The sequence below is a fragment of the Aythya marila genome (assembly GCF_965140915.1).
Source record: "Aythya marila genome assembly, chromosome: 1".
Taxonomy (NCBI): domain Eukaryota; kingdom Metazoa; phylum Chordata; class Aves; order Anseriformes; family Anatidae; genus Aythya; species Aythya marila.
Genome location: NC_139042.1, coordinates 21540846 through 21556607, shown reverse-complemented (window position 1 = coordinate 21556607; position 15762 = coordinate 21540846). Strand labels below are relative to the sequence as shown.

Below are 15762 nucleotides of genomic sequence, written 5' to 3'. Positions count from 1 at the left end.
GTCATTTTTTCCTTTGATTTTATTATAATTTGTATTACTGTTTTAGACGGTAATGATTTTGATCTGTCTGCCTTTAAGAATCCTATTTTTTTTTTGTTTAAACAAAGAATGAGCCTACCAAGGAAGTGAGCAGAAATGCTTTAACAGCAGTTCAGCGCTTACTCCTCCACGTTTTTCATTTTGTAAGGGGGAGGTAGAAGATGATTGCTTAATATTTAGCCCCTGTCACTCATACCACTCATTGCTATGTGGTGCTAATACTATGCATCTTTGCTGATGTTTTCACTTGAATCTTAAACGACTGGATTTTGACAGTTCTGCCGAAGTAGTTTCTTTCCAAGAACACTGTAACAGGATTCAGGGGAGATGCTGCAGCAGCCAAACTGCACCTCAGGCAGATGCATAAATGCACTGTAAAAGGCTCTCTATTTGATCAGTGCTGAAAATCCATTTATACATATACATGTTTGTGTGTGCATATATATTTAACATGCAGGCAGCCAAGATAATATGAAAAATAATTGAAATAAACATCCTGCAAACATGGTTAGAGACAATGGAAGTGCTTTAGGAAAAAATGTGGTTGTTTCGGGATTTGTTTTCATTCAACAAATGCTATCTCCAGTCTGTCCTTGTGGCTGTGGAATTACAAGGACTGAAGTGGAGGATATACAACTCTCACAGTTTAACTAAAAAACAAATGCAGTGTTGTCTTTTCTTCCATATACTTTGTCAAGTTTATTTGTATAACCAGCCTTGACTTCACATAGCTCCACAGCCACTTCCCTCCCCGAGCCCCATCTGAAGGCCCCAGATCAGGTTCTGGCACACTGTGTATGCAAAGAGCTGTTTACATACAAAATATGTAAATGATTTACTTTTTTTGTTCAAGGTAATGTTTGAGACTACAACTTCTACATGTAACTTGCTGTTGTTATGTAAATCCTGATTATGCATGGAGCCATTTGTTTTCAGTATCTCTGCACAGAGTCTGTGTCTAAGGTATGATACGTGTACATCTAGAGAGCTTAAGCAGAAGATCTTGATGGGAGGGTTTTTGTTTTTTATTTTTCTGACAGACAGATGTCCTATAAAGCAACACGGGGGTGTTTTGAATAAATATAGGAGAGCAGGAGGGTAAGTTGAGCTGCGAAGCTGGCTCAGGCTAATTGTGCCTAGGCAGGGAGCTTGAGATAAATGCTGTTTTGACTGCCGACTTCAGAAGATGGATTCATTTTCCTTCTGTTTTGAAGAGCTGCCCCCGTCCTGGTGTGGTGATTTCTGTTTCCTGTTATTAGGGAGCATGAGGGCCGTCTGGAGGCCGGGCAGGCCGGTTTTGGTGATTGCCGTGGCTTTCCAAGCAATGCGGCTGGAGTGTGGGGGCTCTGCTTGGCAGGTGGAGGCCTCAGCCCCGGCCCTGCTGTCCAGACCATCCTCTGAGCTTTCTCAGGGACCTGTGGGTTGCTTCTCCTCATTGTTGGCCATCCAAAGGGCTCTGTGGGCTCCTGGAGGCCCTTTGGCACGCGCCGCCATGTGGGCAGGAGCCCTTGGCTCTCCCTCTGAGGAAAAACTCGTTTTGAGAGAAATTCTTTTTCTCTCGTTCAGAAGGGCACACCTTCATTTTTTATTTATTTGCTTGGCTTAAAGGGCTGCTTGGGAGCATCATGGTGTTGTGGTTGACGGGGGACATCAGATGTGGCATGTCAAATAAGATGGCATACCCCTGAAGGAAGAGCTTTGCCTCCCCGAAAATAGATAGCCCTGTGATTTAACTATCCCAAAAGCTCTTTTATCCTTCTTTCCTCCCATCCACCCCTAGCTTTTCTTTGTCATCAAAGCTGTTCTGAGAATAGTCCAAGAGCGTTGCTGTCTCCTTGATTTTCCTCCGTTCACACCCATAGTGATTGGGGCTTGCTGTACAGATAAGCAGGGAAAGGGAACATGGCTCACCTCATCCTTCTTTATGTTCTTTGAATTGCCTCAGCTCCTTAAAATTTATATTAATCAAATCAAACTGTATCTGTGCGTAGCCAGGAACCAGCTATGTTTAATCTAGTTAAGTGTTTTCTGTTCATCCATGGAAGCCCTCATTTCAGGGCAAAGAGCGCAGGGGAGGGCTTTACAGAAGGTTTAGCATCTTGATCGACAGCTTTCTGCTGCCTCCATCTCTCCAAACAGAAAGGGTGGCACATATGTCAAGGGCTGCTGGACAGATTGCACTGCAGAAAATAACCATGTTGGGTAAGCACATGTTCTGCTCTTTCTTGCCTTTCTCCTCTGCTCCGTAAGTGAGAAGAAATCCTCACTTATTGACTGCTTGCAGTTAATTTCTGACTGTTGAGGTATTTTTTTTTCACTCCCACTGGATGAAAAAGCCCACCTGTTACAGCAGTGGTAATGAAATACTGCTTTTGCTATGCTCTTCGTGCTGGGAAGGATATCTGTCTTTAGCTCTACCACAGGTAAGCATGCGTTATTCTCACTTTCATTCCACTTCGCTTCTCTTTGTTTATTTTCCACTGCTGTGAAACCCCAAAAAGGATGTATGTAGGAGCTTGGAGGAGGTTTTGTGCAGGATCAGGCCTACAAGCTTCAAACCTGTGTTGCCCACGGCTGGTGTGCGACCCAGGAGCAGAGAAGAGCAAATCCTTGTGCCCAAGGCTGCCAGTGGCTGTCCCTGCTGGCAAGGGAAGAAGCAAACTCAATTCCCATTTCCTTCTGAGGGCTTCCAAAGCCCCTTTTCCTGACCATCAGGAAACACAGGATTTGCTCTCCTGTAGCTTGATTTGTGCCTTTCACTCCGTTCCTTTTTCAGAGCTCCTTTTTTTCAGTATGAATATTCAAAGTTTAATCTCTGTATTTTTTTGATGTGTAGATGTGTCTTCATTAAAGATTCATGTTCTTGTCTCTTTTTCATCTATTTTGAGGTGATTTATCTGATGTAGCCCTGTATTTTCTATAAAGAATTGATTTTTCATATGGTTACAATCCTCATCCTCCCTGTCTCGTTTGAGACTGATTTGACTAAACTAAAGCTATTTTAATCTCCCGCTCTCAAAATAGAAACCATTCCATTTGTGCTGTAGAAAATGGCTGCTGGATGATCTTCGCCTGCTTTGAGCACAAACCTTCTGGCTCCTTCCTTAATCTTGCAGAGCCGCTTCCTCCCATTTCGTCCCACGGTCCGCTGGTGTCAGGGTTCCCTGTTTTTTTGGAGTCGTGGTTTTGGGAGATGGGCATCATCCATGTTCTGTCTAAAGATGGTCCTGCACATCCCATCGTGCACGGTTTCGCCTTCCTTTACATCTTTTCATTCGATGCTGAGATTGATGCTTGGATCCCTGAAATCTCCTCAGTCTGAGGACACTGCATGGGTGTCCTGTGCTGGCTTCCCTGCTTTGGCAGAGGCGTTTCGCCCACGAACGCATGCAGCAGGTGCCCTGCAGAGAGACACCCCTGCCGAAAGTGGCTGCCGTAATTAAAGCCCATCGTCCCTGTTGCTGTGGAAACGCAGGGAGCCCAACTTGCAGGCAGCTTCGTTTTCCCAAATAGTCCTTCTTCGCCAGATTTAAGCAGGGCTTCGTTCTCGGTGGGGCCGTGCCGGCAGCTGGTGTGGTGCGAGCGCTTTGGCTGCGTGGGCATTGCCCCTGTGCGTGGGACAAAAACCAAGCAGAGGGGTGGAAAATCTGCAAGGAGATGGGTTTGCTCTTAGCCCAGTGCTGCCGAATGGTTCAGTTGTGTTCAGGCACAACTGTATTCAGCTTGAATACAAAAATTCCACTCATTCTGCTGGATGCCTTCAAACGCAGAGGAAATATAATTGGGATTCAGTGAAAGTCTTGCTGATGCATTAAGAGAAATCCATCCTAGTCTAATTCCTGTACGCATGCCATCTCTCTGTTGTTTTTTATTTTTTTCTGTGACTTTGAGCTACCAGATGTCATCTTTTGACATCATAACATTCAGTTTTGTTTGTGTTTTCAAACAAGCAAGAGTCAAGCAGCACTACTTTCTCACAGACCTGCGCTGGAATCGAGTTGGGTTTTTTGTACTGGACGACAGCGAAGCCCTCAGACATCTGGATCATTAACATGGATGTTATGCATTCAGTGCAAGTTGCTGGTTCTGCTCCACTTGTTTGCTGTATGGCTTTAATATTAAAACACAGATTGTATCTAATGAGCTAGGTCACGCTTATTGGAAGACGTGGGATAACATTTTTCCCCTCTAGTACTGCATGCCAGCTATTTATTCTCCTCGTATTTTTTATTACAGAGCTGCTGCTATCTTGTGTTAGTCCACTCGAACTATGGTCTGCTTTGAAAACAGTTCTGAATCATCAGCCTGATGCTGTAATTCCTGTGAAGGATGCTGGACTGGGAACAAAGGACTAATTTTTCATGTTATGATGTGGTTTTAAGCCATGAATGTGACCACTGTCTAGTTTCCCTCTCCTGTGGCTTGTGTTTATCCACTCCTGGCTGCTAAGAGATGATGTTCGCAACCCTAGCGTTTGAACAAGGGGAATTTAGAAAACAAGAGGTCTTCTCCAGCTGGGGTGCCATGGAAATCGGGATGTAGTGCAAGATTGAGAACAGACTTCAGAAATCCTGCAACATTCAGAAATTAAGAAAACCTTCCCTGAAATCCAGGGTGACGATCATGCTACTGTTCAGTTACTGATGGGTACATAGGAGCAATTAGGCATTGTCTTGTAAATACAAATCTGAGTGGCCAGAAGAGGATGAGTTCAGCCTTGAGAAAAGAAGACTGAGAAGGGATCTTAGTAATGTTTACAAATACCTGAAGTGTGGGAAACAGAGGGATTTGGCCAACCTCTTTTCAGTGGTTTGTGGGGACAGGACAAGGGGTAATGGCCACAAGATGGAGCCCAGGAAGTTCCGCACCAACACACAAAAGAAATTCTTCGTGGTGAGGGTGACGGAGCACTGGGACAGGCTGCCCAGGGAGGTTGTGGAGTCTCCTTCTCTGGAGATATTCAAGGCCTGTCTGGACGCCTACCTGAGCAACCTGCTCTAGGGAACCTGCTTTGGCAGGGGGGTTGGATCTGATGATCTCTGGAGGTCCCTTCCAACCCCTACAACCCTGTGATTCTGTGATGAATTGTCTTTTCCTCCCTGTAAAGGAAATCAGAGATAGACTGTACCATCTTGCAGCAGCTCAGTTCCATTCTTTGACCATGTTCAGTGTGTGTTGTTCCCCCAGCTTCTCCACCAACATCTCAGACTGCCTTCCTCATTGACGTAGTCGCATGCCCTCCACTACTGGTCTGAGTTTGCTCATGGCTGGCCTGGGGATTCTTCTATTAAAAAAAAACACCTTGAATTTTTAATGTTATTCTGGCAGCACAGGCAAAAAAGAACAAATCTCCAGTAAATTCATCTGGTCCAACAATGTTTGGCATTCCAGGTAAGGCCAAAGTGACAGTTTGGCTTTCTAAGGACGTGTCTAAGAGCACAATAAAAAGATAATTTCAGATAGCTTCTAGACGCTTGCCAGGGTTCATCTGAAGCTGCCAGTAAATCTTAGGCTGGTAACATTTAGCGCACATTAAGTGTTTTTCTAGAAAAGTTATAACTCACTATTTCATTTTCAGGATATTTCGAAAAAGCTTCATAATTTTTTTTAAAGCTTTTCCCTTTTCAGTCATTCATATAACCTGTTTTTACTTTTCAAAAAGTTCTGCCAAGAAAATATAGTCATTTATAATTCTTGTTCCTCTTCTGATTCTGCTTATCCTGATTCTCAGTTTCTAAGCACAATAAAGCAATAGACCTCTCATGCCTCTTGATCATCATTCAGCACGCAGCTTGAGGTTCCCAGAGGAGGCTCCTGCAGGAGCAGTGGCCTCGTGGCCAGCAGGGACCTCGCTGTGGCCAAGGTTGCAGAGAACGGTGGCCTCCAGGCAGAAGGCTCTGGAGGACCACATCCATCCATGGGGAGCGATGGGTGTGAGCATGGCCATCCACAGGGCGTGCAGAGCTCTCCCATCCCACCTCTTTAATTTAAGTTAAAATCTTCCAGATTCAGCCATGCATGAGCATCCAGACTCAGTTACATGGGTGACTTCAGAAAGCAGCCCAAGCACCCGTGTCCCCCTTGGATGTGCCTGGTCCAGAAGCCCGTGGGTGCAGGAGGAAGAAGCAACCAGTTGGGATAGAGGCCGTGGGGAGGCTCTACCAGGAGCACCCAGACACTGCCTTTGTCCCTTCACTGCTGTCAGAGCCAACTGAGAGCTCTGCACAGCCCTGAACCCCTTCACCCCTTCCACTGCCTGTGCTGGGGTCAAATGGGCATTTGCATGCACTTCATTAGCACCTGGCTAATTAGGCACCTGTAGCCAGACAGCAGCTTCCAGCAGAAAGCAGAACCGGAGGGCAGCCCTGTAGGGCTGAGAGCAAATGGGCCCAAACTCAGCAAAACTCAAAAAAGGGGCACGTTTTGGGGGTCTGCCCCAGTCAGCTCCAGGTGCTGCCCCAGCTGCAGCCCCTGGGGTTATGGGGAGGGGGACGGGGATGGGGATGGGGACATCTGGATCCTTCCCCATTAGTGTGTCATGGTGGGGAGGATGAAAATGAGAACAAAGAGTGCAGCTGTGGAAGAAATAAAACCTATGGGACTCAAGGCAGATTTGTGCTAGAGGTTGCCCATATGTAAGAAACGTGGAATCAACACAGCATACTTCCCTCTTGCCCCACACCAGACTCTCCAGAAGATTTTTGGGAAGTCACTTGTTTCACCCCATGCTTCAGGTCCTTATTTGTAACAGAAGGAGTCTCTAAAGCAGGGGACTTTCTAAAGCAGAGGGGTTATGAGGAGAAGAGGGTGGCAAAGTGGGAGGGGAGTGGGGAGTGGCGGCCCCCATCCTCTGTCGTGAGGGGGCTGAGGGTAAAAGTGAGGGGAAATGGAAACGTCAGGGTGTGGTTGGGCCTCGGGATGCGGGACCTACATCTCCTACCAGGAATAAATGTCCCAGGAGAGGAAAGGGTGTCGTCTTGAGGTGTTGGGACTAGAGGGAATAGCCTCAAGTTGCACCAGGGGAGGTTCAGGTTGGCAATGAGGAGACATTTCTGCTCAGAAAGAGCAGTCAGGCACTGGGACGGGTTGCCCAGGGAGGTGGTGGAGTCACCGTCCCTGGGGGTGTTCAAGGAGAGGTTGGACGTGGTGCTTGGGGACATGGGTTAGTGGGTGACACTGGTGGTAGGGGATGGTTGGAGCAGGTGATCTTGGAGGTCTTGTCCAACCTTATTTTTTCTATGATTCTACGAGTTCAGGGTCATATTTCATAGCAGTCATTATACATGGAACTTCTTTCCACCCCTTTCCACTACAGGGAATAAGAAGGGGATATGCCAGGGCATCCCTGTGCTGTCAGCAAGTAGCAAAATTTTGAGCCCTCCCGGATAAGAAGAACCAGCCAGTGCACGGTGGCCTTGAAATGGCCACCGTATGCTTTTGGAAAACTTTGTGAAATTTCTCCAAAGAATGTTAGTTGAGCCAATAAATCAGACCTAGAGGAAGCCTATGAATCAGGCTGCTCCCTTCAGTCTGAAGTAGCTGTCATGCATGCTCTGCATAAAAAATACATAAATAAAAAAAAAAAAAAAGCACAGTTGGATGTCCAGTCTCGTCCAGTTCCCAAATGAATTGTGATTTAAAACTGAGAGCAGGGCACCACCTGCACTGTTCTGCTGTCGTAATGAAGTCCCAGGTGAATTCTGTTCTAGGGAATTACATGACTTGAAAACCAGTCCTGGCTGGCTCTTTTACCCTCCTTTCTTTTTTATTATTATTTTAATTCAGACTATTTTTCCCATTCATAGCTTTCCTGAGCTGATACCGTCCTGTGGAGCTGACAATCTGCCATGATATGAGAGATAAACAGTATAAGGGATGTATGAAGAGGGATGAAGCACTGTGTTATAAACGGCAATGCTCTGGTATTGTGTATTTCAGGGGTACGTTGCTTCTACGTGGGGGAAGTTTAGACCCTGCTTGCTATCCCTGTTGTCTCTCAAACCATAAATACCGTGTGTGTAGGCTTGGTAAACTGATTGGTATTTTGCACTGGGAACAGCCCCTGAAAAGTCTTGGAACAGATAATTAGGCAGCTGTGGTGTACAATCGATACAAATCCCAGTGAATATTTTTTCTGTTATTGAATATGCTTGTCCGAAATGCAACCAGCAGCAGCACGGGAAGCAGGCAGCGGTGCTGGGGTGAAGAATTCCCCAGGGTTTTTTGGTTTTCGGTGCTCTGCGTGCGTATGTATGTATGTTTGTTTGTTTTTTGAATCCCTAAGTTGTAATGGACTTTCTGGCAGTGAGCTGTGCTGCAATGTTTGAACTGTTGTGGGGAAGAGAAGGGAAAATACCCTGTGAGATCCAGAGGCGAGCAGGAGTTCCCAGGAGGGGAGGACCAAAAGCACAGGTCTTTCTTTCGTGAGATGCTCTGCCAGTAGAGAAGAAGCAGTCCTGCACACAAGCAGGGTGTGTTCGAGCCACGAACAGACATTCGTTTTGCATAGTCCCACAGGTCAAAGACACAGCCATCTGTCTGGCATTCCCTTCTGGCAGGGCACCGCCACCACCACAGCTCTGCCCACAGAGAGGTGGTGGAAGGGCTCTCGGATCATGAGCTGCAGAAAAAGGGCTCAGGTTAGCTCATATGATCGTTATTGATCGCTGGCAACAGTGGCTCTGGGAAGCAGCTAGAGGCAACATCAGCAGCCACAGAAATAGGTCTGGTGGAGCACGCCTGCCCACGGCCCAGGCTGCCACCCCCCCAGCAGAGCATCCACAGCCCGACTGCCAGCGGGCACATCGAAAATGTGATGGTGAAAGCCAGTTGTCTCAATAACTTTTCTTGTTTTACTTTTTGTTCACAATCTATAGTAACCATTTTAAAAGTTTAGCACACATAATGATTTCATTACAGCCTCTCAAAAACCTGGTGCTGGTATCTTTAACCACAGCAGGTATCCCACAGGTGACTTCACGGGACAGAAGTGCTGGAAGCCTGTTCCTTTTGAAGGAACTGTTCCTAAGAGAGGGTAGGTTTAGATTAGACATTAGGAAGAAATTCTTTACTTGAGGGTGGTGAGGCCCTGGCACAGGCTGCCCAGAGAAGCTGTGGATGCCCCATCCCTGGAAGTGCTCAAGGCCAGGCTGGATGGGGCTTTGGGCAACCTGGTGTGGTGGGAGGTGTCCCTGCCCGTGGCAGGGGTTGGAACTGGGTGGGCTTTAAGTTCCCTTCCAACCCAAACCTTTCTGTGGTTCTGTGAATTCACAGCGCTAAGGGGTCCGCAACTGAAATGCACAGGATGGCCCCGGGCCATTTCTGTAGTCTCACTGATGTAGGACTTGCTCCTTTCTTGTCATCTTGGTTACTTAGAAGGAGGAGTCCTGTTCTTCATCAGCAGTAGGGGCAGTTTGGACACATAACACACATCGTTGTCCACATGTATGGACAACACACCTTTAACACCAGCTTTCTGAGCCCCTTCTGCACACTGGTCATGCCGCCGGTGCCGCTGACATGCAGAGCATCAGGCAGCACATGCTGGCTGGCTGTGCTGGCTTGCCTAATGCTCCAAGGGGCAAAACCATTTGGTAAAATCACAGATCAATTGAAATGCTTTCCTAGAACACCAAGCTGGTTTATTTTGCATCTCATAAAGAGCCATTAGGTGGGTCGCCTTCCTTCAGTGCTTATCTGGGAGCCCCAACATGCAGTGGAGAGCTGCAGTTTGTGCATGAGAGCACTATGTGCTGGGCTCCTTATCTGCTTTCCAATCTTTGAATATGCGTTTAAGACTGGTTTTGAGTAATCTCTTTTGGGGTCTCATTTTGCATTCTTAGTCTCCAGTAACAAAGAACTGCTGTGCTATTCCCTCCTGAAATCCTTTCCAGAAGGTGCACATTATCTGCTACAAGGCAGGGCAATGAAGAGCATCAATTTCCACAGCAGAATAGAATCCTGGATTACAAATTACTATTTAATCCTTTTTGCGTCAAAGGATATAATAATCCTTGCAAAATGTGCTCTAAGTCTTGTGCTTGGCTGTGTGAGGTTAAGGGGCAAAAACTAAAACAGGAATTCTCCTAAAATGTACAACATAGCAAAACGCATGTGTTCCGCATGAATTTGGGGATGTGGTTATGACTACGTTTCAGCAGCTAAAGATAAAGATGATGGGCTTGTGCTGCTAGAAAGCTAGCAGTTTTCATTTCACTGTAAGCTTGCGATTACTCTGTTAGAATACAGCCAGTCTCTCGTGAGTGTTGCTTGGCTGTAATAAAGAATTCAGGCACAAAATAGGGATTGCTCAAATTTGATTTTTATTTGTGATTGAGAACATTTGCTGAAACTAACTAATTAGCAGGACTCTTAAAAATGTGAGAAAGCTTGTTTTGTTTTCTAAATCATCCTGTTACAAGATTCAAGCGATGTGATTTTGTGTAAGAGAGAAGAATAAATAAGGTTGGGAGGGGTAAAGCTTCTCAAACTGTAGACTGATGGTTGTACAGTTTCCTGACCATGGAGCTATTTCAAGGCAAAGTTTAACAACTTTTAAAGTTTAAAAAAATAAATTCCACAGTGACAGATCTACGGTCCTTTGACTGATGTGATTATTGTCTCGTTGAGTATGTTGTAATTTGAATTTTGTTAGATACAAAGCAAAACAGGTTAGTTGCTTGGAACCACTTACTTCATATAATCAGTTTATTCCGTGTTTTTACTTCTGGCATCTGTACTAAATCGAATGTGTCATGCTGCATAGAATCAGCCCCTCTTAGCTGTGTAGGAATGAATCCACAGAGAGAACCCGAAGGTAAGTGGTGGCATATACTCAATATATGGAAGTAACAGGGTAAACAACCACTTCTGTTACGTTTAGTACAAAATATTGAGACCTTTAATGTGTAATATTTGACATTAATACACAAAATCCGAAAGGAAGGGTAGGACCAGATTGCTGAATAAAATCATAATCGCATATTAAAGAACACATTTAATTACTTGGTCATATAACCAGTGTTCCTCAGTGGAGTGGTTTTGTGCTAGACGCTGATGGCATGCATCTGGTGTGACATTGCATAACGTGATGTCCTTACTCTCAACAAGCTGCTCCTCTTGCAGGTGAAAGCTATGCAGTGGAGCAGCTGGCACAGAGCTGTAAAATGTTTGTTGTAAGACGAATCACACGGGTGTATTTTCTCATTGCTCTTTTCCACAGCAAATGTACAGAAACCAAAAATGTTCTCTTGATCTAACTGCTGTTCCTTAGTGGGTTTTGGTAAACCCCGAACAAGTCAATAGGTCTGACAGGAACTTTCGTACTTCATTCGGTATTAATGATTTTTATTTCTTTATTTGCTGCAGAAAGTGACGCTTGACTGAAGAAGGGAAGCCCCCTTTTCAGAGCAAACCCATCCTATGAGGAGGAGGAGGAGGAGCACTCCGCGTTCCTAGCTGCACCATGGGGACTACAGGTGAAGAGATGGCTTCGGTGGAGCAGAATGCCTCCTTGAACCCCTTGTGCTTCGAGTGCGGCCAGCAGCACTGGACGAGGGAGAACCACCTGTACAACTACCAGAACGAAGTGGATGACGACTTGGTCTGCCACATTTGCCTTCAGCCCTTGTTGCAGCCATTGGACACTCCCTGCGGACACACTTTCTGCTACAAGTGCCTAAGGAACTTCCTGCAGGAGAAGGATTTCTGCCCGCTGGATCGAAAAAGACTCCACTTTAAACTCTGCAAAAAGTCCAGCATCCTTGTTCATAAACTGTTAGACAAGCTATTTGTTCTGTGCCCCTTCTCGTCGGTATGTCAGGAGGTCATGCAGCGATGTGACCTGGCGGCACACCTCAAAAACAGGTGAGCCATGCAGATGATGGCGTTGGTAGACGAATACTTACACACTTAGACTGATTCATAGAGAAACATAAACTGGGGGGAGAGGGGGAAGAGGGGTCGTGATGGCTTTGAAATTTACAGTAGAGCAGTTTAGGAAATGAGCAGCTCATAAGCGAGCACAGCCAGAGTACTGGATCCAGGTCTGGACGTCACACTGTGAGAATGGTGGGGAACACATGGAGAGGACAATGCAAGTCAGTGGAGGTCTTGTAAAGGTGAAAGAAAATGGGGTTATTTAAGGTAAGAGAAAATAAATACAGGGAGGAGGCAAGGGGGGGAATGAGAGAAATGCAAGCCACGCCTGCAAAGAGGAAGGAAACGGTGCAATAGGAACAAAGGAAATTTAGTTCAGATTTTAGGTCAAAACAAAACAAAAACAGTCTGGCACTGGCATAGATTGCTTGGGGGTGGTTGTGTATTTTCCACTTTCAGAAGTGTTCACAAACACATTAGACCAACCTTTGTCGGGAATAGTTATGGCAGCACTAATTCTGCCTTGAGATAGGCAAATGGACAATGTATCTCTTGAAACTCCTGCAGGACCTGTCCTTCTGTTGTTGTTTTAAGATTTATTTTTTTTAGAATCTGTTCACGGGTTGACTATATGTTGTGTATTTATGCCATGCTTTTTTTTCTAGGATTTTGGTTTTTTGGTGGGGAAGACTTACTCTGAACTATTAATGATTTAAAGTTCTCCTCTTTTATGCCTTCCTACTCAAAGCACTTAAATACTGAAAGGAGCACATGATAGAAAAAGAGAAATAAGCTTGTCAAATTCAGATAAAGTAATATTTCAAACGGGTAGACAAGTGCTCTTCTTTCTTCCAACAAAGGAAAGCCTCCCTTGACTGCATGAGGTACTTTGCTACATGAAGATGTTTCACCCTTCTGTGGAAGGCCATGTCGCTTTTCTCATGGTCAAACATGAAACCTGTTTTGAGGGGTGCACTTAACTGCTTTTGTTTTCTCTGTAGTTTAGAGGATATTTTTATAAGCAAATCGTTTTTTTTAAATTATTTTATTACATGAGCTGTGACATACCATAGACATTGGGCATACCATTTATGTTAAATCTAAAGCATAATGGAACTCATGAGTCAGGGCTAAAAAATATTATGCACATCTAGACCAAGTAACACATTTTTAAACCGGTAAGAGATTTAAGAAATTACAAGAGGAGAATAGTGAAAAATTATGTAGGGAAGGAAATAATGTATTCAAAGGCAGTGCCTCTGCTTTCAAAGGATTCTGTTCAAGTGAATTGCATCTGATATCAGAAAATATTTCCTGTGCACAACTCAACATTATTTGTGCCTTCAATTCAGATCGCATATTGTGTTTAACTTTGAAAACCCGTGTTTATTTTGCAGAAAGAGGTTTCAGAAAAATATATACCTGTCCCTGCAAAAAAGCTTCAAACGCAGAAGAGTAGGCATTGTGCATATCTGTTGAACATACATACACAAAATGCACTAAAGAAAAAAAACTCAGAGAGGGAGCATTTGTCAGCAGTGATTGTAAAAACAAGCACAGTGCCTGGTGACTCTTGGCAAAAGGAGAAGGTGCATGTTCTAACCCTTCTCTTCTCAGTCACCAGGCTGAGACGAGGTCTTTTTGTTTCCATTCTGCATGAACTTCATCACAGGTTTTGTTGTTATCTTCTTTGTTTTATTTAATTATTATTATTACTATTTTTAAATCACCCTGAGCTTCAGAAGTTGCCTGTTTCATGTGAGACATTGCCTTGCTTGGTAGGTAGCTTTGTCTGCTCTTTGGCCAACAAGCCATCTCCACGGGCTTCAAATCAGAGGCCCAGAGGGAGAAACAACAGTGGCTGCAGTGTCACACGGGAGAGGTTTTCTTTCCTAACTCTTTCCCCAAAATGCAGGTAGTATTAGCTATGTCAGTCCAGTCCAGCCTTGTTCAAACAATTCATTCAGGTGCATCTTTACAGCACAGCCTTTTCCATCTTGCTCTAAGCCCCAGATGCTTCCAGGAGCTGAGAGGACCACGGACATGCAGGACGTGCAGCATCCCTGCAGTCTGTGGTGAGCATGGAGTTGCCTGGGTTTTGCTGGTTGTTGTACCCACAGCAAGGACATACCCCTGTGCACTGTCCATGTCAGGGAAGTACAGGTATTGATGAGCAGCCTTTCTTGTTCCTTCTCCCACCCTTTCTTTTTCTTTTTCTTTTTTATTTTTTCTGTTTTCTGTTTTCTTTTTTCTTTCTTTCTTCTTTTTTTTTTTCTCTTTTCTCGCTTTTCTCTTTTCTTTTTTAAATTTCCCAGTTTCCATGTATCATCTTAGGTTCTTGCTCATTTCCCCTAGGCAAATCACTTCTGATCTGTACGATCACTTGGAAGGAGGTGGGGGAGACAGCCACCTACCTGTTTGTTAGGTTTATAACCCCAATATTAAACTGAATAGATTTTTATAAAACCCAAAACATGAGCAAGATCCCTGCTACATGTTTACTTCATCTTCTAGTTTCTCACTGCCATTTCCCTCACCTTTTCAGTCCATTTTCCTTTATTGGCATCTCTTTGAGTGACATTAGGGCTATTTACAGCAAGGACACATAACTTCTTTGTACATGGAACACTATGTATGCTCACTTCAGGTATATATGAAATACTCATTTACCTAATGCACAAGATTATCATGAAATCTGTGTGAGCAGAATCGCGAGCTTTTCCTGTTTGTCAGCTGGAAAAAGCTTTCAGTCGCAGGCTGCTCATCTTGAATTCCTTCTCTTGTCTTGGGATGCGGATATGCATTTTGAGTACATGGTGATTTTCAGTTTTAAATTAAGTTTATTTGCAAACAGCTGAACACCAGTAATTATCATTGCTGCCATAAAAGATGGCATTAACTGTGTAGCTTGAATTTGATTTCGTGTGGATTAGTGAACCTAGCAAAATCCTGGTACTGATTATTAAATGTAGGAAAGAGATATAAAATTCAGTGCTACTGTAATTTTCAGTATAGATTAATATAAACGAGTCTCAGTAAGCACTTACATAACTTGTTTGCATTTCTAAGAAATGGAACATGTTTGGTTAGTTTCGGGAGTTTAAAAACATTCACACTCAGGTTTTCCAGTGTTGTTATAATTGGCTCCCTTTGAGCATAGAAGCTGGAAGAAATGTCATAATATCCACCAGGCAACCCAGAGTGCAAGGTTACTGCAAGCTACTCTCGAAATAAGAGGCATGAGACACAAATGTGATTGCTTCATGGTCACTAATTGTATTTCATGGTACCTTGTTGCTCAAAGAAAATATTAATGATTTATCGATCTTTCAGTTTAGTCAGGTTCATTTGGGAAACGTGGCTTTCAAAGTTGAACACAGTGAATATAATATGTCTTAAAGGAAAAAATGCATAATGATATTGGGTTGTACTGTTTTTCTCTGTCAGTTGAAATAGAAAACTTGGTAATGTTTAGTAAAGTGGGTGCCAATTCCACTTCTAAATATCAAAGGCAATTTATCAGAACAAAATCCGGGAAGATTAGTAGGGCTTTTTCTGTGTGATTTTGATTCAGTTAATTCTTACAGATGATTCAGACCTGAACAAATTCCATTGTACAAAACCATATTCCTAAATTTGTACGACTTTTTAATAAGAGGCTTAAGTATCATGTTTATGTATTCCTTTTGAGTCAGGCTTCAATTTTCTCCTATGTTCTATTCTGGTAGTTTAAGTTGTGATTTTGGATAGGGACATTTTTCCAAATGTTTTGATGTTGAGGTTAACATTCAAGCCAACTTTGTGAAAGGCTAGATTTGAACTTTAAAAAAGATTGTATTTTCTGAA

The 15762-nt window shown here is 44.0% G+C and overlaps 1 protein-coding gene across 2 annotated transcripts in view; it reads left to right on the top strand.

Annotated features, from left to right (window-relative positions):
• Positions 1-15762, top strand: part of LNX2 (ligand of numb-protein X 2) — a 59324-nt gene that overhangs the window by 21413 nt on the left and 22149 nt on the right. For both annotated transcript variants that reach the window (XM_082784436.1, XM_082784437.1), the window contains exon 2: positions 11407-11904. In XM_082784436.1, coding sequence (XP_082640562.1) covers positions 11504-11904 — 401 coding nt within the window. In that variant the 5' untranslated portion in view covers positions 11407-11503. The remainder of the gene's footprint in view (positions 1-11406; positions 11905-15762) is intronic.